Here is a 22,493-nt window from a genome sequence, read left to right on the forward strand (position 1 = left end):
TAGATTTCATAATGGTATCAGGAAAAGAACCCTACTCTAAAACGCTGGAAGGCAACACATGGCCACAAATACCTAATGTCATGAGCTACTTTTTCTGGAAAAGTCTATTACAACCCATTTATAAGCTGGAAATAAGGACAGACCTATCTTAAAGACTCGTCATAGACATTCAATGAGACAGTGACAATAAAATGTATGGTACATGGTAAACACTCAACAAATCTTGGCTACTACTATATTGATTTGTTTTAACTTGACTTATTCAAGGTGAAGACTAGCCCCGCGCTAGGAATACAATGAGCATTAAATTATTCTTTTGATGGAATACAAGACAACAATAAATTACCAAAGCCTAGGTCTAGTACCTTCTCTGTTTTCCTTTTCCCACCACTAGGCGACACCACTGACCTGTCATAACCCATTCGCCTCCACTAGCCTTCAACACGGCCAACCTTAGCAATCACTGTGGATTAAGGAACAACAACAAAAAGGTGTCTATTCTAGAAAGTAACTGTCCTAAATTATTCCTTTGTTTGAGTCTCCTTATTTCTCTGAATTGCCACTGGCTATTTGGCATAAATTTATTATTTCATTTCAGTGTGTGCTAAAAAAGAGTCCTTGTTACTCAGGGAACCAATTCAGCATTTACCTATAGGGACAGGAAAGGGGCATTCATACAACCCCGCTCCACCGTCTCTCTCTATAGAGGTTTCTTCTGTCACAAGAAAAAGGAACAATTTTCCTTTAGCCTCACAGCCTGCTTCTCTATGACAAGTTGATACAATGCAGTAATTAACCATTAAAATATTGCATATGATTCACAGGAGTGTTACAGACAAACTAATTTAAACCAAGGGCAAGTCTCCAAATCAGCAAAATAACTCTGAAAGCAGGAGAGAGAGAGAAAATAAACAAGAAAAAAGGTAAGCAACAGCTGCTATTAAAAGTAACGCCAGGCAGCTAAAACTGGCCTGAATGCATTCCTAAAAATGTAATTAGCCAAATCCTTCTAGAAATTAAACCATCAAAATGACATTATAGTACACTTAAAAAATGTATTTACAGAGTGAAAGAGCAGTCATTCTAGCATATCGCTATGTCCTGAGGGTTTCGGTTCGCATAAAGAAAGATGCAGAAGAGAATCCGATATCGTGGCATGAAGAAAGTTCAAATTGTCACAGATATATTTTGTGAAATGCTGATTCTTAAGTCCCTCAGCCGTGCGGAAGGGGAGGAAGAATTCACTTCATAAGCTGTTTTGTGGTTTCTTTGTCATCTTATGGGAAGATTAAAGTGAACAGAACCGATGTCTACCTGTTAGCTTCGCAACTACCGACATTTCTGGAAGGGCAATAACCAGAGAGGTGTCGAATTCTCCCAAATTCCTGGAGCTCACTTCTCAGCACGATGGGCATTAATACCCGGGTTCCTTCACAAGGCAAGGGGCAACTGACCTCCTCCTACAAAAGGATCTCAATAAGACAGGACTGCCTGCTGATGACTGTTGAAGAAGTGGACAATTTGTAATTATATGAGATGCAGTGACACGTGAATTCATTCGAAATGTCTCCCGATAATATGCCCATTTCCCTGAAGGCGAATGTGAATTTAAGTGACAGATCCCCAGATAAAGTCACAGAAGTACCAGAAACGCAGCATGCAAATGAGAGCCGGAGGCATTTTGATGACCTTTCTTATTGGCTTTTGAATGACAAATATGCATTAGGAAGTTCCTGGAAGGAAGTTTGGTCATACTCAGGCAGAAGTGGCAGTGAGGAGGGGAGCAGGGTTGCTGAGGAGCAGACAGACGGACATGTGGAAAAGGGGGAGGTGTGCAAAACCTACTAAGAAAAGGCAAGGTGGAGAGTGATGCGGTGATATGGACCATCCATGGCGTGGTCCAAAGAGGGTTACAGAATTCACTCACACAGCCTGTGGTTGTCGAAGCTTGGGAGGAAAATGCCAACAATGTGTAGCTGGAGAGACTGAGCTCTGGGTCTCCAGCTGAAGAGAAGACAGCAGGGAGGGGGAAGACAAGGCATCCAAGGCTGCCAAGAGTCTGAGTCCCCAGAATGCATGGTGACCGGCAAGGGAAGGTGGGGTGGCTGTGATGTTCTGTGTCCAGACAGCAAAGGCCTCAAAGACTAATTATTCGATGTTGTTCAGTATCATACACATGACCTGTTATCTCAGGCTGCTGGGTGGCCCCGCCTACTCTTAATCTATGCTAACATGATTAGCTGTCGGAAATATACCACCATTGGCCAAAATGCATGAAACCAGATGAGTAAGTTATGAATCATAAATGAAGGTCCTACTCTCCCTTGATTTATAAAAAGTCCGGGACTGAATGACACAGCCTTGGATACCAAAAGCAATTGCCTCCTTAAGTGGCCTCCAAAGATAGCCACCTTCAAATTTCTTCCCTCTCTATAAGCACATGCTACTCCTCACATCAAGAATTGGGGTCTAGGGGTGCCTGGGTGGCTCAGTCGGTTAAGCGTCCGACTCTTCGTTTCAGCTCAGATCATGATCTCACAGTTTCGTGAGTTCGAGCCCCGCATCAGGCTCAGCACTGGCTTCATGGAGCCTGCTGGCGATTTCTTCTCTTTCTCTCTCAGCCCCTCCCCCACTGGCACCGTCTCTGTCTCTCTCAAAATAAACAAACTTAAAAAAAAAGAAAGCATTGGGGTCTAATTCTCACTGATGTTCTGAAACTGACTTGTACAGGTTAGTGACAGACAAGTACAAAAGCTGGGGGAAATCTGAAAACTCACCATTTGCAAATTAAACACAGCCATTACAAAACTTGAATTACATATTTTACGTTAAGTTGTATCAAAAATAGAAGTCAGAATCTGAAACACACTCTTTCATAATTTATTATCTGTTACTATTTTCTGTGCTCTTTAGATTATATCTATAGTAGCTGCATGGGAAAAATGCTATTATAATGGCATGCTTCTGCACATCTCTTCCCCATTTGTTTTGTGTGACAAATAAAATTATAATATATTTAAAGTCTACAATTTAATGACTTGATATGTGTATGTATTTGATATAATATACTTAAAGTCTGCAATTCGACAATGGGTATGTATGAGAAAGGATTCCCACAATGAAATGAATTAGTACATACATCCATCACCTCACGTAGGTACATTTTTATCTTTTTCCTTTTTTTCTCTTGGTGAGAACATTCACGATCTACTCTCTTTGCAAATTCCAATTATACAATAACGTATTACCAACTATTCCCAATTCTGTTTTGATAATATCATATTCGTACTTCCAAATTAGCCATAGTAGGAATTTACACTACAGAAATTGGCCAACACTACAAGTCAAAGGTTGTTTTTTTTTTTTTTTAATTGTTGTATTGCTTATCTATAGCAGGTTAGGAAACTACAGTCCACAGACCCAAAGCAGCTCACTGACTGTTTTTGTATGGCCCATGAGCTAAACATTTTCTTTTTTAAACATTTTTTTAATGTTTTTATTTATTTTTGAGAGAGACAGAGACAGAGACAGAGCATGAGTGGGGAAGGGGCAGAGAGAGAGGGAGACACAGAATCGGAAGCAGGCTCCAGGCTCCGAGCGGTGAGCACAGAGCCCGACTCAGGGCTCGAACCCATGAGCTGTGAGGTCATGACCTGAGCCGAAGTCGGACGCTCAACCGACTGAGCCACCCAGGCGCCCCTAAACATTTTCAAATATCTGCTATTTAAGTTCCTGTATACTATCCTCAATCTTGCATCTTAGACCACAAAGTCTAAATTATTTCCCACCTGGATCTCTATGGGAATAATTTGCCAGGTCTGGACTTAAGAAAGTATAGAGAAGAAGTTAATAATTCAAGTTAAACTTCCAAGCGTGTTGTGTCTCTAGCCATCACATTGTGAACAGCATGTGCACAAAACCATGCTGTTGTTGACAAACAGGTGGAGTTCGGACAAAAGTCTTTGTGGTATCATTGTCTTGTTAGGGAAAGCAAAAATATCAAATGCATTCTTGTTTGAAACTAGAGCTGTGCATCATTGCAATGTACAAGTTGCACAAAAATTAACTAATTCATTCATATGAGATTTAATCGACTGTATGATTATTTATGAAAAAAGGGTTTTTAGAAATTGTGTGCTATATATTCTTTATATCAGTAATATGTGTGTGTGTGTGTGTGTGTATGTGTGTGCACACCTATATATTTTTTCCAGACATTTACCAGCGTACTGCTAATTTCCCATGTCATCAGTCTGGGCTGATCTCTGAGACTTGCATGAACAATCGAAAATGATGGAAGTCACATTCTGAGACACTTCACGTTAGGCCACAAGAATGGCAGCTGCTGCCCGAGTCTCTCAGAAAGCTCACTCTTGTGGGGCACCTGGGTGGCTCAGTGGGTTGAGCGCCTGACTTCGGCTCAAGTCATGATCTCGCGGTTCGCGAGTTCAAGCCCCGCATCGGGCTCTGTGCTGACAGCTCGGAGCCTGGAGCCTGCTTCGGATTCTGTGTCTCCCTCTCTTTGTTCCTCCCCCCTTCTCATTCTGTCTCTCTCTCTCTCTCTCTCAAAAATAAACATTAAAAAAAAAAAGCTCGCTCTTGTGATTGTCTCTCTTGGAACCTACGTGTCACACTGGATGAAACTCAAGCCAGGTGACAGTCACAACTGAGCTCACAGTGAACCGCCACCTGACTGTTAACTGCATGAGAAATTTTGAGCAAGCACCGTCCAGCTGAACTCGATAAACCCATAGAATATGAGAAATTCTAACTCCTATAACATCCACGTTCTGGGAATGGCTTGCTACACAGCAGCACATGACTGGAATACGGTTTCGCTTTGGGGAGGAGGCAGTGAGGGGGCAGCTAATTGGACCCGACACATCATGATCTCAGGAATCCTGGCTCGGGGGACTGCAGCCCTGTTTTGTTCCGAGCTCTTGGTTCAGAAGCAAGTACAAGGACATGTTTGACGGGGGGGGGGGGGCTTGAAAACAAAATGTAACAGGAAGGGGGGAATGGTAACGAATAATACACATCCACCTTTGCTTATAAATTGGAATCACCTAATGCCATCCTCCACTAGAGATGCAAGTGAAACACCCTCAAGCACTGACTCTACCTTGTTCTTTCGCTACCAGTCAACCCCACCCGGGCTTCCCGGACCGGCCCGCGGCTCCTTCCGCAGCCTGCTTGCTTGCTTTCTGCACCAAGTCAAATAACCATTTTTGAGGCCAGCATCGCGTAAATTCCCCTCCCCGCCCCAGCCTCGTTGCATCCTCTCTCATTATCTCATTCCCACTGCACAGCTGCCTAGGGAAGTCCGTGGGAATTTCTGAGCCCGGAGGAGAGGTTTACGCCCGGGGAAGGCTCTGTGTTTTCTCTAGCCCCCTTCCCGTCTCCTCCACGTAAACGCGTTTTTATCAGGATTACAGGAGAGAAGGACAGAGGCCCAGGGCACTACCCTATGCCAAGAAAAGCACAAAGCACAATGAGTAACTTTACAGTCTTTAAACTCTGGATCACCATCTATCTCATTCCTGCGGCAAAATGGTAGCTAGAAAAGCTGTGTTGAGGTATTTTGTGCAAGGTAGGGAAATAAATGCACAGAAGTCGGGCTAGATGGGCCAAGTTCTGTGAATCCATATGTGAAGTCCATCTGAAATCGGCCAATCGGTAAAACAGAGAAAAGTTGTCAACAAACACCAACTTAGCTCCAACTTAACTCAAGCTGTAGATATGAAACAGGAATCCCATCATAAGGCATTAGAAGGCACTTCTAGATAGGCTGGTTTTCAGGCTTCTTTGGTGTCTTTGGAGTATTTTTGGCCGTCTACAGAAGGAGCTACCTACATACAAACTGTAAGGATTCTAAATATGATAAGCGTCAGCTGCTTAGTACATTTTGTTTCAAAGACAAAGTGCTGTTGCCACCGATATGATAAGCCAGTTTTTAAATAAGGATTTTTAATTCTCTCATCTCAGTTATGTCTTATTACCAAGAACCACTCACTGCAGCTCCAAAGGAATGTTAGTCCACTTTTATGGTTCTTTCTTTCATTTTTTTCATCCTGCCACTGTCCTCAAGAAGCTACGAATTAGTAGCTCTAAATTCATCCTTCAGATGCCTCGCACACACTGATGATTAAATTCACACAATGAAAGTTACCGTGTTTGGCATTTCCTTCAACCCCCTTTGGACCCTTGGGCCAGGCATGAACTGAGAACTCCTGACACCTCAACTATGCAGAGTTTTGTTACTTGGGGTTAGTATAGTGCTCAAAAGTAATACTGCTTCATTCCAATAAAAAAAATCTCTACCAGGGGCGCCTGGGTGGCTCAGTAGGTTAAGCGTCTGACTTCGGCTCAGGTCATGATCTCACGGTTCGTGGATTCGAGCCCTACATCGGGCTCTGTGCTGACAGCTCAGAGTCTGGAGCCTGCTTCGGATTCTGTGTCTCCCTCTCTCTGCCCCTCCCCTGCTCGCGTTCTGTCTCTCTCTCTCAGAAACAAACTTAAAAAAAAAAACAACTCTACCATTAAATTTTTTTTCAATAACTGCTCTCCATCTGGAGTACTGATCTGAAAACGTTAAATCATAGCAAGGTAAACCAGAATACCCCTGTTCTTGAATTCTAGAAACAGGCTGAGAAGAAACATCACACTTGCCTTCCTACATGGTTCGTCCTACCCAGTCCCTTGCCCCGTAATCTTTGTTCCTATTTACTTTTATGTACTTGCTTTATTGACCAGATCTCCTCTATATCAGGGGCCGAAAATTACTTTCAGTATGAATACTTGGGAGTTAGATGACGTTTATAAATAAAAACTAATGATTTTTAAAAGACGCAAAGAAGTGAAGACAAAGAGGAAGAAGGGCTGGTATGAAGAGTAGAGAAAAGAAGGATTCAACCAAGGACGGTGTGGGGAGGTCTAGCCTGCAATCGCTGACTCTAGACGACTCACTGGTGAAGCCCAGAGGGGGCTCAAAGCCTACAACTAGCCTTGCCCAAGGGTACCATATCCCAAGCAATGAAAACAGTACTGGGGCGGGACAAGCGTGGATTTTACTTCTGACTGTACTTTGGACAAATGATCGAACCTCTCAAGATTCCAATGCCCTCAACTGCAAGATGGAGATCGTGGCAAAGACCGGCTAAGTATTCTTCAAGGTGGTTCTTCTTGGACACGTAACTCGACGACATTTCTTTGCTTCCTTGCAGCCAGACGTGACCACGGGACTGTGCCGACGAAAGGTGAGCAGAAGTGATGGATGCCACGTGTGGTCCTCCGAGTTCTTCCCCACCTCGGTGATAGAATGGAGATGCCTGCAGGCATCTTGGGAGCTACACAGTGAGCATGGTCTCTGGGTCACCCGCGGCCACTGGACCAGGAACACCAAAGTGGATCACTGCACCGGCAAAACCTGAACAATTTCCGTGTTGAGTCTCCGAGAGTTGGGGTTTATCTGATACAGCTGTTAGAGCTACCTTAACCCCTACGGGGGGGACCACAGCACGCTTGTCTCATGAGCTTTCTGCGAGGGTTAAATGAGATGATGCTTGCAAGTCCTCACTCTACTGTCTGCTACGCAATGAGCGTTCGCCATCGAATGTTAACTCTTTAGCAAGGAGGAGCCGGCATGCCTGGATACTAGACGAAATGGAGGCACTTATGACTCAAAAACCTGGAGGCGAGGTTGCACAGATTTCCACTGGTTGGCCAGTTGGGTTTGAAAAGTCACCTTCGGTGTAAGCGTTTGGTGTTTTAAAGAATATGCTAAACAAAAATAATCTATGCTCCCTGGAAATATTAACTGTTATGCATTCCACGACACAACAAAGTACGTCCTTACTCTAACGGTGCTTCCATCTTGAACTCCAGAATCTCTAAGCTCAAACAGTGAGAAATCATATTTGGTGCTTAAAATCGGTAAACCAGATTTTGGACTGGTGTGCTCAAGTCTTAAAGCCCCGGTTACAAGAGTTCCCATGATGCTTCACTGCGGCCTTAGAAAATGTTCCCTTTTGTTAGGGAAGAGTTTAACAGTGATCTTGGGAATTCATTCTGGTCTGGGCTCTAAACGCTAAGGGAAAATGTTGGTACTTTTCCCTCCGCGGCGTTCCAAGGTGCAGCTTGGCTGGTAATCGCTACAGGGCAGAATGAGTCAGCGGTCTGAGTCACTTTACCAGAATGTATCCCATGCGTTCTGTTCCAGGTCTCAAATAGCAGAGTGGCTGGTCATGAGGAGGCCCCGGGCTGAGAGCACAGCGGAGCCCTAGAGAGAAAACAAGCCCTAACACTTCCCTCAGACTCCAGCTCCAAATAAAGGAGTCGAAATGTCAAGGGTAGAAAATCCCCACTGTTCCTCATTTAAAGGAAATTGATTTGAAATTAAAGTAAGCGGAAGCGGCAACTCATCAAATGTGCTTAGCAGGCAATAGGTTCATTCAGACAGTCTTGTAAGTTTTATTCCTTGAAATTGTCGGTAAATGACTACTTTTACAAAAGGATACTTTACTGGTTGAATTGTGTCCCCCTCCCCACCCCCAGATTTATATATTGAAGTCTTAACTTCAGTACCTCAGAATGTGACCTTATTTGGACAGAGGGTCGCTGCAGATATATTATAGTAAAGATGGGGTCATTGTGTGGGCTCTAATCCAGTATGGCTGGTGTCCACATAAAAAAGGGCAAATTTGGACACAGAGACAAGGAGAGAGGAAAGATGAAGGGGAAATAAAGGCAGAAGGGTGCCCTGGTGGCTCAGTCGTTAGGTTGACTAGTCGTTCGTCAGACAAGCGTCTGACTCTTGCTTTCGGCTCAGGTCATGATCTCACGGTTTGTGAGTTTGAGCCCTGCATTGAGCCCTGATTTGGGTCCCCTGCTGTCAGCAAAGAGCCCACTTTGGATCCTCTGTCCCCCACTCTCTCTGCCTTTCCCCGCTCACGCTCTCTCTCTCTCAAAAGCAAACATTAAAAGAAAAAAAAAAAAAGAACACAAAGTTTGTTCCAGTGAAACACGTGCTTTGATATCCACAGATGCTTTCCTTTCTTCTCCAATGAAGGCTTTATTATTTTTAATTTTTATACTTTCTAGTTTCTAATAAGGATTTGGTTTTTTGGCAACCTTTATTTCTCTCTATTGGTTCCGCCACTAAAATGCCAGATTGGAAGCTTCACTTTGGGTGAGCAAAGCCTCATGTATGGACTTATCCAATCACTATGCTGTACATCCGAAACTAACGTAACCTTGAGTATCAGTGAAACTTCAACAGAAAAAAACATGAGAGATTGGAACAGAATCAAAACCACTCGTGCTTCTCTTCTGATAATCAAATTGGCAAGCAAGGAAAAGGGCACAAAGGGTCAGAGACAATGATAATCAGTGAATGAACTCCCAGTATGTAGTGTGATATATACTACCATGAAAATGAGAAAGAAAGGGGTTAGTAGCTTTCTCCTTACAACATGGAGGGCCAGAGGTGACCCAGCTGTCAAAGCAATGGTTTTACCTCCTAAACCTAATTTACCTCAATTAACTTAAAATATTGTCTAACTGTGATTGAATAAATACATGAAACGAGCTCGAAATTAATGGAAGACACGATAACTATTTCAGTCCTAAGCTGGTCCTTTAGACTTAATTTTGCGAGAGTTTCAGGGAATGTTATAAACAATGGAGAATTTATAAAAGTCATCAGGAAGTAGCTAAGTCTCAAGATACGCTGAAGTATCTACAAGACTATGAAACTTAGAAACTATGAGACTTAGAAACTCATAGGAACTGGGGCGCCTGGGCAGCTCGATCGGTTGGGTGACCCACTCTTGATTTCAGCTCAGGTCATGATCTTACGATTTGTGAGTTTGAGACCCACGTTGGGCTCTATGTTGACGGCTTGGAGCCTACTTGGGATTCTCTCTCTCTCCCTCTCTCTGCCCCGCCCCTGCTAATGCGCTCTCTCTCTCTCTCTCAAAATAAATAAATAAACTTTAAAAAGATTTAAAAAAAGAAACCCAGAGGAACTAAAAATATTTCTTTGAGAATCCAAAGGGCGTTTAGACAGCTGCTCCAAAACACACAGAATAAGATTGTGGGTATTCCATCATGATTTTAAAAAGTGAGGTCCATGGGAATGGAAAGGAGGCTGGAATATAATCAAATGTGAGTAGGGATCAGAAAACACCACATCACGGGATGCTCTGTGGAGAAAACCAAACTCCTCCCTTAACTGGGAGATTTTTTCCAACAGACAGACTGAATAAATAACGTGCGTTTCCTCTTTCAAAGAAATCATAGGAAGTTACTAAGGAGATGCTTTCCCATTTCTCAGTCATCTTTACTATCCCCATTATGCACAAGTGAAAAGCTCTCATTCAGCTGATGGGAGTTTAATCTGTGTACCCTTCTTTACATATACAAATGTCCTTCTTCCTCCTCCCAGAAGATCATATAGTGTTTCCAGAGATATACTTAACTGCCTGATTAATTACTGGACCTCTATGTAAATTACTGTAAAGATGTAGATGATCATTTTATCACTTATTCAGCTCGACCAACATTTACAGTTTAACGTATCTGACAGAGCCATTTATATACCCCTATAATATAACTAAAGGTACGTGAAAGCTATGGTAAGTCTATAATAATAGCCTTAAAATAATTTGCTAACTACAGACAGTTCCCTAAGCAATTACAAGACGCTGTATGTTAATTTAGAAAGGAATTCCAAACAAGGCATTTAAAACCTAATAAGATGCCATTAAATGAAGGGAGACAGGGGAGGGAGGAGGGGAAAGAAAACCCTAAGGCTTGAACTAGGAGAAATGATTCTCTGAGCTACTGACCCTTGCAAGATCCACGTTTTCCTTGGATTTCTATACACAAAGCAGATTTCTAATTGAAGGTGATTATCTAGTTACTACATCCCAAATTGCATGTGTTTCTTGTATTGAGTCACATCCACATCTAATTATATGGAGCATTTATCAATATGAAAGTCCATAGAAATAATCGAGTCAACTACGAACTATATACAATGAGAACGTGCTCTATAAACCATGAGGCACTGTATAACCACCAAATGTGATTATCTCCAGTGACAACAGTCTGCCTCCTGGTACTCATATGGATCTATTCAGATTGACATCTGAATTATGATGTCGATCCACTGGGAATAAACTTTCCACAGAAATTACAGAAAAAAAGCACCTGGTTTGCTCTTGGTTTTTCTGAGGTATGGATACCTCATGCATACCTGCTGGTCACCAGAAATACACACGTTGATATCGTCATCAACACCATGAGGAAAAAGAAAAAGCATGGCAACACACAATTCTAAAAACAAAAAGATGAAGTGCTATACAGCACTTTTTGTCTACATAAACTTGAGAGCTGAGTGTCTCGATCAAGGCAACGTAACAGTAAAGAAATATGCAGACTTCTGCATGGCACAAATGTGCTTCTGTAAAATATCATCCCCATTAGTTAGGTTAATTAAGATGAACATACAAGTCATTGAAAACCCCCAAAGTCGACAAAAGATAATTTACCAAGGAAACACACAAAGGCAAAAGTAATATTCACTCTGAGTCATTCATTTAACAGATTGGAAGGAGCGTCTTATGAATACTTGAGCTGTCACCATTGATTACCAAAAATGACATGCATCCAAATAGCTTACAAGGGCCAAAGGACAACCTGTTTTCCCACAAAAGTTCGATGGACAATGTGGGCTGGTGCACAGAACGAGTGGAAGTGAATCCGATCCCACGTACAATCGCTGCTATTAAGCGGACTATACATACGCACACATACAAACTTGAGTATTTGCATTGTAGGTTTTGTTGTACTCAGATGAATGAAATAGCACTCATCTTGGTAATCCATGTTTGGCATTTTTCATTGACTTAGCACAGTGTTTCCATCCAAAATAATAACCTGCATTCCTACTCAAATATATCACAACGAAGCATTCAAAGCAAAAGACCAACACTGACTTATGCTGTAGAATAATCTTTTGTAAAATTTGTCATTGCCACCCCCCCCCCAAATAAACATTCCCACCCTTACCTCGAGGGTCATGTTCACGGTACTGATGGCCACTTTTATTTCTCCATCTGACAGTTCTTTTATGTCCTTCAGCATTGTCTGTTCAATACTTAAACCTACAGATGAGAGGGGAAAAACATTATTTACACTTGGGGAACTGTTTTGGGTAATATCAAGGGACTATGTAAAGAATTAACCCTGTTAATTTCAATGTATTCTCCCGATAAGATCTCTTTTACCCATAACGAACACACACATTAAAGCAAAAATCACATCAGAGACAGTATTTGCACCAGTCAGGTTCCTAGCAAGAAATAGAATTCACCCCTCATCACACACACACACACACACACACACACACACACACAGAGTTTTTAATGGTAGGACACATACAGAAGTATGGGTGGGGCCAAGAAAATGAATAAAAGATGGTGAGGCATCCAGACACTGGCAAAGGGACAAGGGAAGAAACAGACCTGAAAGTACAGGAGAGGGGCCGTCAAAAACTTAGCATCAAATCAATAAGGACGCAAGGGAGAAATAGTACAGCCTCTTTATTCTCCTTCCTTGGATCCTCACATCCCATGTGTTACTAACGCTTTTCACTAACCAGAAGGCAGAGGATTAAACACTCGGAGGTCAGCCTCTAGAGGCCCACAGCAGACCAGGGCAGAGAATGGAATGGGGAGGAGTGAGCCAATGACAAAAACCTAACAGAATCATGCAAGCTAGCTAAGGAATACATCGCAAGATCAAAATTTGCTTTCAGGATGGATTCAGTTGGGCCTTCATATTTTCTATTGTAATTTAATTCAAAGTGCACTTCATAGGGGCACCTGGGTGGCTCAGTCGGTTAAGCGTCCGACTTCAGCTCAGGTCTTGATCTCACGGTTCATGGGTTCGAGCCCTGCACGCGGCTCTGTGCTGACAGCTCAGAGCCTGGAGCCTGCTTCGGATTCTCTGTCTCCCTCTCTCTCTGCCCCTCCCCCACTTGTGCTCTGTCTCTCTCTCCCTCTCTCTGAAAAATAAATAAATGTAAAAAAATAAAAAAAAAAATTAGAACTCTCTGCCAATCACAGCAGTGTGGGGAAACAGATGGGTATGAAACATTTTCCTTTGACTTGAAGACTAACAGGCCACAATCTATCATACGGCAGCATAAAATGAGTTATAGAATATATTGTGACATTAAAATCTTGGTCTAGTCTTGAAAGTGAATGACATAAACGCACCCCATCGTGCAGCCACACTTACACCTACACGCACGCGTGTACATTGGGAGCAAATGTGCCGGGGCCCCGCCCACACGTCCCAACACCTTCCGTGGTGTGACGCCCAACCACGAAAGCCCGCTCTGGGGGGTATTAACAGCCCCCGGGACTGAGCAGCCCCCAACAGTCCAGTGGCATGCTGGTGAATATTTAACAACCAACAGCGAAGCTTGATCTGTAGCGTTTGTTCATCCCTGTGGTGGCAATACTCCCACCAGGGCTGATTTCCAGCTGCCAACCCAACATAACCCAATTCACAAAAGTCCTGAGTTTTAACAACCGGCCCCTGGAGCTTGGATGAGCAAGTTCTAACACACTTGGGATCTAACACACATGGGATAACACCGAGGTGCAATTCCTCTCTCTTTCCCCGGGCTCCCCCCCCGCAGGGTGACGGTATGGCTTCCCACAGAGCTAACCTGCCCCATAAGCCCCTCCGTCCCCTCTCAGTGCTTCTTGGGTTCCTCTCCAAAATAAACTGCTTTGCCTCTGGCTCTGTCCCCGGGGGATTCCAAACTGAGGAGAAAGCTTTGTCTGCGGCTGGCCTGGTCACTCGCCAGCTGTGTGCGTGATGACCAGAAAGCAAAGCCGCCCTTCTGTGCCTCAGTGTTCACATCTGGAAACTGGGGGTAATACCTATCAGGATTGTCATGAAGACTCATATAATCCGTGCCAAGTTATTCCAGCATCCGTGAATTATATCTGTTTCTCATCACGATGAAAAACTGAGCCAGGAAATCCACTGTCTTGATAAAGCTTCGATTTAGAGAATAATTTTATCTGCTTAGCTGTCTTTGCTCTTTCTTTTTCTAAAATTAATTGATTTATGAAATGCCATTGTACTTGACGTTGCTCCTGCCACATTGCTCAGAATAGAACCTTCTCGGCACAGGGATTTCATGTAATGAGGCATCCACGGTGCACGTTAGACGTGTGAATTACCCATACATGCAGACACAAAGGCCCCAGAGGTGAGTCTGCGGTACGGGCTGCCTGCTTCCAGGCGAGTCAACATCGTGTGCCTGAAAATCTTCCACAAGCACGGACAGTAGGGAAGAAAACAAAGGCGCTGGCAACGTGCCATCCCAGAAACCATCCCTACTCAGGCGCTGTGACAGAGCCGGGGGACAGAGTCACTCACCCTGAGCGCTGAATTGGGTCTCCTGCAGGACGTTGATAATGTCCTCTCTCGGGGGCAAGCTGGGAAATTTTTCTTCCAGGATAGAGAGAATTTCTTCCTGCTTCTCTGAGATCTTCTCGGATTCCATGGTCATCCACTTGAAAAGGATGCTACCTAAAAGACATGAATGAAAATGGCCTTTCACTTTCCAGCCAAGCCAGGATGGGAGCCAGGAAAATCCATGTTTTCTGGCTTGTCTAGCCATACTTCCACTTTCAGTTTCTTGTCTGGACCAGTGGCCTCCATGGAGTAGCTTTCAAGAGGCAGGTGTTAGAAAACGCTTCAGATACTGTCTGCCCCGCCTCTCTGATCGCCAGGTATTGATCTCTGCAATGTAACTGCCTATTACACACTTCGTAGGACAGAGTTTATGGGTAAAGGAACAAAATGGATAGCTTTCCCCACCCACACAAACCTACAAAAATGATATACGTGTTTTTATCATTTCAGAATGGAATTTAATGGCAAACTCTTTTAAAATATTAATATTATTTACTATTTCCCTTTAATATTCCCTTTAAGAGACCACAGAGGAGACTGCTTCCACTCATCACATTACAGGGCTCACATATGAACTTCTTCCTTTTAACAACTCAAGGACTGCATAGTCTGTCAGCAGGAAAGGAATCGGACAAGGTGTTGAATCTGGAGCCCATTCTCAATCTCCCAGGAACCACACCCTTCTTCGAAGTTACTGTTATCCATTTATAAGAATTCACAAGCTGGGGGTAGACTACAGGCCTCGATTACACAGTAATTTGCCAACAGGAATGACCATCCTCTGACAAACTCCTGGAATTTTCTGTGCACAATCTCACCACGAAAAGGAGGATTTGCCACTTGTCACATCCCCTTCCCCTGTATCTTGATCCGGGCTAACACGGAGCCACGGGGGAAAGAAAAGTTTTACTTAGGATGAATGACGAAACTCTCTAAAAGTCGCCACACCTGTTGATTAATCAAGGTGTCACCATCTCTCCCAACATGGGGCTCAAACTCATGACCCTGAGATCAAGAGCCACCTGTTCCACTGAGCCAGCCAGGTGCCCCACCACTTGCCCATTTTATTTTTCAAAAAAAAATTTTTTTAAACGTTTATTTATTTTTGAGACAGAGAGAGACAGAGCATGAATGGGGGAGGGGCAGGGAGAGAGGGAGACACAGAATTGGAAGCAGGCTCCAGGCTCTGAGCCATCAGCCCAGAACCCGACGTGGGGCTCGAACTCACGGGCCGCAAGATCGTGACCTGAGCCGAAGTCGGACGCTTAACCGACTGAGCCACCCAGGTGCCCCACCACTTGCCCATTTTAAAACAGAAATAATACTGCTTTCCCAGCTTGCAAAGTTATATTGAGAATCAATGAATGCAAATATCATAATAACAGTAAATATGCCAAATATATTTAAAGCATTTATTTAAAGCATTTATTTATTTAAAGCATTTCATTCATTCATTCATTCCTTCAACAAAGAAGCACTTGCTATGGGCAGGGCACAATGCTAGATGCAATGATTCAAGACTGAGATACAGACATTCATGCCCCTTGAAGCTCATAGTCGTTTAGGGGCTACAAATAAGTAAACACATACAATTCCGTCATTAGAGGGACGAGGAATATCACTGGGGGAATACAAAGTACTCTAGATCTAGACCAGAATCTAGGAGTCACAAAAAGCTTTGTAGAGAGAGTTAACCTTGGCTGAGACTTGAAGGATAACTTAATGTAAAGGAAAAGTAAGAAGATCATGGTCACATAGACCATGTGCAAAGGCACTGAGGTGGGAGAGGCTCTGGAGGGATTCTTACAAAACGTAAATGTGAGGGGCACCTGGGTGGCTCAGTCGGTTAAGCATCCGACTCTTGATTTCAGCTCAGATCGTGATCTCACGGGTGGTGGGACTGAGCCCCGTGTTGGACACTGCACTTACAGTGAGAAGCCTGCTTGGGATTCTCTCTCCCTCTCTCTCTCTCTGCCCCTCACCCATCCCCCCCTTTCTCTCTCTCACTCAAAAATAAATAAATACACGTTAAAAAAAAGAATCCCTCTAGCTACCAAGCAGAGAATGAATCAGACAAAGCATACCAGGAGAATTAGAAGGCTGTTTTAGATGAGTGTCAGGGAAGAAGCAGTCCACAGGCGGAGAAGTGGACAGATTCAAGATAAATTATCATTTAAAGGTGGGGAGCAGCCAGCTGGATTCTTTGGTCTGACAATTTCTGGCACAGAATCCAAAACATAAAGATGGCTTTTCCACTCTTTGTTGAGGCAACGGTGAGTCTGAATTTCAAAAAAGACCCTCATCTGCTTCTGGCTCGGATAAACTACTTGTACCAAGAACAAGGAGAAAAGCTAGATAAAAGACCAAAAAAAAAAAAAATTGCACTAAAATATATTTTAAAAAATCTGTGATGACATCAGGCAGTTACCCAGGTGACCATCTTAAAACTGAAGATCCTGGAGAGAAGGAAAGCGCGAAGGGGTGACGCCCACGCTTGGTGTTGTTCGTCCTCTCTGGGTATTTGTTAATTTAGAAGTTGTAGCTAATGAGATAAGAAGATTCACAGATCTAACAATAGTTTCACAGGGATGGGGAGGCAAAAATTGAGGTTCAGGGCTCTCTGCAGAGAAGGAGTGTCGGGTTAAATACCCCAGGTTTTGAGAGGGGGCCCCTGGAGAGCCTGGGAAAGAGGTTGGAGGGAAATGATCTGCAGGGTGAGTCTGGTCCACCACCAGATTTTCTCAATAAAGCTTTGGTGGAATACAACCACACTTACTAACGTTGCTTATGGATGTTTTTGTGCTATAATGACGGTGTGAGTAGTTGCAACAGAGACCGTAGGCCTGCAAAGCCTAAAATATCTCCTGCTTGACTTTACGCCGATAAAGTTTGCTGACCTCTACCACAGCCAAAGGATGAAGCAAGAATAGATTAGTCCTCAAGGCGACGCAAGTCCTGATTTGAGTCAGCTCAAACGCAAAATAGATGAAGTTTCTCTGACATTCTTCTAGCTACCTCTGGTGCCAGAAGCCTGTCCTCTTTGGAGCAAACACATCTCATCATCCATCGTTTCATTGTCTCTATACCTTTCATGTATGCTGTTCAGCAATCAATGACAAATTACCAGGCATTAAAAAATATATATATGATCAAATGACTGAAAAGTTTGGGGGAGAAAAAAAAACTCATGAGAGAAGGAACGGAAACGGAACTAGAGGGAATTTTTAAAAAGGAGCTGGAGAATTACAGTAGAGAATTAGAATCTATAAATAAAATATGCAAAAGAAAATTTTAAACTGCAAGTTTAATCATTGAATGTAAGAACTCAAAAAAAAAAAAAAAAATAGGCATGCCTGGGTGGCTCAGTTGGTTGAGTGTCCAACTTTGGTTCAGGTCATGATCTCACAGTTCGTGGGTTCCGGCCCCGCGTCGGGCTCTGTGCTGACAGCTCGGAGCCTGGAGCCTGCTTCGGATTTTGTGTGTGTGTCTCTCTCTGCCCCTCCCCTGCTTGCGCTCTGTCTCTCTCTCTCAAAAAATAAAATAAAGGGGCGCCTGGGTGGCTCAGTCAGTTGAGCGTCCGACTTCAGCTCAGGTCACAATCTTGCAGTTGGTGCGATCGAGCCCTGCATTAGGCTCTGTGCTGACAGCTCAGAGCCTGGAGCCTGCTTCTGATTCTGTGTGGGTGTCTCTCTCTCTCTCTCTACCCCTCCCCTGTTCATGCTCGGTCTCTCGCCCTCAAAATAAAATAAGCATTTAAAAAATAAATAGGTAAAATAAAAAGTTTAAAAAAACGTATAAAAAGAACTCAAAAACTATGTTCAATGACAGATGAGATCCACTGAGAAGATTAGTAAATTGGAAAATAAGTCAGAAGAAAATCTCCATGCTGAAGTATGGAGAGACTAAAGGGATGAAAAATCTACAGATGAGCATAAGAGACCCAGGGAACATGGAGAAAAGGCCTAACATACATGCAATGGAAGTTTCCCTTGGAGGAGAGAAAAACAGGACTAAGATTATATTTAAAAAGGCAACAGCCAATCACCTTTCAAAATTAATGAAAGATATTGCTCCACGGTATTTGTGTTCCACTATGAACCCAAATCAGGATAAACACAAAGAAAAAGACCTCTAGCCATATGACACTAAAACTGCTAAAAATTACAGAGAATAGAAATTTGAAATCAATCAGAAAAAGAAAACATGACTGTCAAAGGTACAACAATAAAAGGGAGAGCTGACCTCCTCCAAAATGATGAAAGCCAGAAGACAATGGAATTGTCTGCAAAGTACGGATAGAAAATAATTGCCAATCTAAATTTCTGTACTGAGTGAACACATGAAAAAATGAAGGCAAAATAAAGACGTTTCCAGAAAAATAAACTGAAATGGTCTGCCAAGAGAAAACCCACACTGAAAGCAAGTAGGAGCAGAAGAAAACCATTATATGTGGAAGCCAAGAAATGAAGGAAGAAAAGAGGCGCACTGGAGAACGAGAATACGTGGATAAGAATAAATCAATGTTCATGGCATAAAACAAATGCAGTATCTTATGGAGTTTTAAATTTATGCGTGATTAAAATACATTCCAGTGGTGACAAATTGCAGAAGGGACCAAGTAGAGGTAAATCGCTCTACAGTTCTTGGATTGTCAGGGAAGTGATCAAAATATCAATTTATATGAAATTAGAATTGTATGTTATAACACGTATGTAACCACTAAAATAGCTTTCTTAAATAACTGATATCTCACAAACCAATGGGGGGAAATGTAACAGCAAAAATACTTTAATATAATAGGAGTAAAGAAATAAGGAAACGGAAGAAATGTGAGACAAGTTGAAAACAAACAGCAAAGGGGTGCCTGGGTGGCTCAGTCGGTTGAGCGTCCAACTTCAGCTCAGGTCATGATCTCACAGTTCGTGAGTTCGAGCCCCGCGTCGGGCTCTGTGCTGACAGCTCGAAGCTTGGAGCCTGGAGCCTGCTTCGGGTTCTGTGTCTCCCTTTCCCTCTGCCCCTCCGCCTCTCACACCTCTCACACTCTGTCACTCTTTCTCTCTCTCTCAAAAATAATATATTTTTTTAAAAGACAAAAGTATCAAACTGAATTTTAAAAGCCATAATAGCAATATACTGTTTTGACTTATGCCTTGGGGTGCCCGGGTGGCTTGGTCAGTTAAGTGGCTGACTTTGTAAAAGCACACCTGAGATATGGTGAAATATGTTGAGATATGTTGAGATATGTTGAAAGACTGAAAGTAAAAAAGTAGAAAAGATGGAACAATTGTTTGATATATTAATTGGAGACAAAGTAGACTAAAGTTCCCTCTCAGCAACTCTAAGAACCAGTAGGGAAAAAAGTCTGTAAAGATGTAGAATATTTGAGCAACATGACTAGCAAAGTTGACCAAACTGGCATGTATTAAACACTGTCATCAACAATGGCGGACTAGACGTTCTTGTTTAGCACAAATAAGACATTAACCCAAACTGACCATCTGTTGAGGCATAAATCAAGTCTTTTTTTATTTTTTTAATGTTTACTTTTGAGAGACGGCGGGGGGGGGTGGGGAGGAAGGGTGGAGAAAAAGGGGGACACAGAATCCAAAGCGGGCTCCAGGCTCTGAGCTGTCAACACAGAGCCCAACGCGAGGCTCGAACCCATGAACTGTGAAATCATGACCTGAGCTGAAGTCGGCCACCTAACTGATCAAGCCACCCAGGTGCCTCAAGTCTTAACAAATTTCAAAAAATTGCAACCACAGAGTTACCACCTATGGCCACCATAACAGTCTAAAAATCAGTAATAGAACAAAACTAGCAAATTCCCAAATATTAGAAAATTAAACAACACATTTCTTTTTTTTTTTAAATGTTTATTTTATTTTTGAAAGAGAGAATGTGCAAGCAGGGGAGGGGCAGAGAGAGAGGGACACACAGAATCCAAAGCAGGCTCCAGGCTCTGAGCTGTCAGCACAGAGCCGGACGTGGGGCTGGAACTCAGGAGCCATGAGATCACGACCTGGGTCAAAGTTGACACTTAACTGACTGGACCACCCAGGCGCCCTAAACAATGCATTTCTAAATAACTCATCGTAAAAGAAGAAATCACAACATATTTGTGGGGTGACTGGGTGGCTCAGTCGGTTAAGCGTCCGACTTCAGCTCAGGTCACGATCTCGCGGTCCGTGAGTTCGAGCCCCACGTCGGGCTCTGGGCTGATGGCTCAGAGCCTGGAGCCTGCTTCCGATTCTGTGTCTCCCTCTCTCTCTGCCCCTCCCCCGTTCATGCTGTGTCTCTCTCTGTCTCAAAAATAAATAAACGTTAAAAAAAAAAAGAAATCACAACATATTTGTAATGTATTTTAATTGAATGATAATGAAAATATGACATTTAAGTGTGTGGGATGCAACCGAAGCTATGCTCTGAGGAAAAAAACCTTTAAAAGCATCAGATGTTAGGGGTGCCTGGGTGGCTCAGTTGGTTAAGCACTAGACTCTTGGTTTTGGCTCAGGTCATGATCTCACAGTTTGTGAGTTCGAGCCTCAAAATGGGCTCCACACTGATAGCACTGAGTTTGCTTGGGATTCTTTCTCTCTCTCTCTCTCTCTCTCTAACTTAAAAAAAATTTTTTTTTAAAGCATCAGATGTTAAAAAAAACCAGCAAATTTAACTAAAACATGTCAAAGGAAGGATATAATAAAAATGTAAGTGTATTTATATATAAATATAATAGTTATATAATATATAATAATATAATATATAATATAAATTTTGCAATTTGCATAAAAATATAGTTTTTTAACTGTTTAAGAAAAAAAAGAGAAGAGTGAGAGAAGGGCATATTTTACCAAAATGAGGAATGAAACAGTAACATACTACAGATTCTCCTAATACTAAGAGATAAGAACAAACTGTAATAGATTATAAAATTTGTCCGAAAATACTCCTGAATAAGTGCTTCTGAATAATACTTCTGAATACTTCTGAAAAAAAAAACAAAACCCTCAACTTGTGAAGCCTGGCAGGAAAGAAATTTAAAATGTAGATGGTTTTGTATCTGCATAAAAATGAGTCCCATTTCATGGCTCAGTCGGTTAAGTGGCCGACTTCGGCTCAGGTCATGATCTCGAGGTCCGTGAGTTCAAGCCCTGCGTCGGGCTCTGTGCTGACAGCTCAGAGCCTGGAGCCTGTTTCGGATTCTGTGTCTCCCTCTCTCTGACCCTCCCCCGTTCATGCTCTGTCTCAAAAATAAATAAACGTTAAAAAAAATTAAAGAAAAAAAAAGAGTCCCATTTCAGGGCACCTGGCTAGCTCAGTCGGTGGAGCGTGTGACTCTCCATTTCAGGGTTGTGAGTTCAAGTGCCCATATTGGGAGTAGAGTTTACTTAATAAAAAAAAATTTTTTTTAATGAATCCATTACACTTACTATCCATTGTTCCGAACTTCTAAGAGATACACTGATTTTATACAAACTCTTCCAAAGAATAGAAAGAGAGAACACTTCCCAATTTATTTTCTTTCAGAACCTAGCATAATCTCAATACCAATATCCAACAGGGACATCACAAGAAAGCAGAATTAAAGGCAAGTCTCTTAAATAAGCATAGCAAAAAAAACCCCAAACCAAACAAAAAACTTTTTAAACTAGTCCCAAACCAAATTAGCAATATATTAGAGGTTATTATGTAGTCACCAGGTAGGGATTTCCTAGGAATTAAAGGACAAATTAGGGGCGCCTGGGTGGTGCAGTCGGTTAAGCGTCCGACTTCAGCCAGGTCACGATCTCACGGTCCGTGAGTTCGAGCCCCGCGTCAGGCTCTGGGCTGATGGCTCGGAGCCTGGAGCCTGTTTCCGATTCTGTGTCTCCCTCTCTCTCTGCCCCTCCCCTGTTCATGCTCTGTCTCTCTCTGTCCCAAAAATAAATAAAAAACGTTGAAAAAAAAATTAAAAAAAAAAAAATAAAGGACAAATTAACATTCAAAAATCA

At 42.6% G+C, this 22,493-nt stretch overlaps 1 protein-coding gene across 8 annotated transcripts in view; it reads right to left on the reverse strand.

Annotated features, from left to right (window-relative positions):
* Positions 1-22,493, reverse strand: part of PRUNE2 (prune homolog 2 with BCH domain) — a 270,970-nt gene that overhangs the window by 170,604 nt on the left and 77,873 nt on the right. For all 8 annotated transcript variants that reach the window (XM_078436921.2, XM_078436919.2, XM_078436917.2 and 5 more), the window contains 2 exons: positions 14,464-14,616; positions 12,073-12,167 (listed from right to left, as the gene is read on the reverse strand). In XM_078436921.2, the coding sequence (XP_078293047.2) occupies positions 12,073-12,167; positions 14,464-14,616 (248 nt within the window). The remainder of the gene's footprint in view (positions 1-12,072; positions 12,168-14,463; positions 14,617-22,493) is intronic.

The sequence above is a fragment of the Panthera onca genome, chromosome D4 (assembly GCF_046562875.1).
Source record: "Panthera onca isolate mPanOnc1 chromosome D4, mPanOnc1 haplotype 2, whole genome shotgun sequence".
NCBI lineage: Eukaryota > Metazoa > Chordata > Mammalia > Carnivora > Felidae > Panthera > Panthera onca.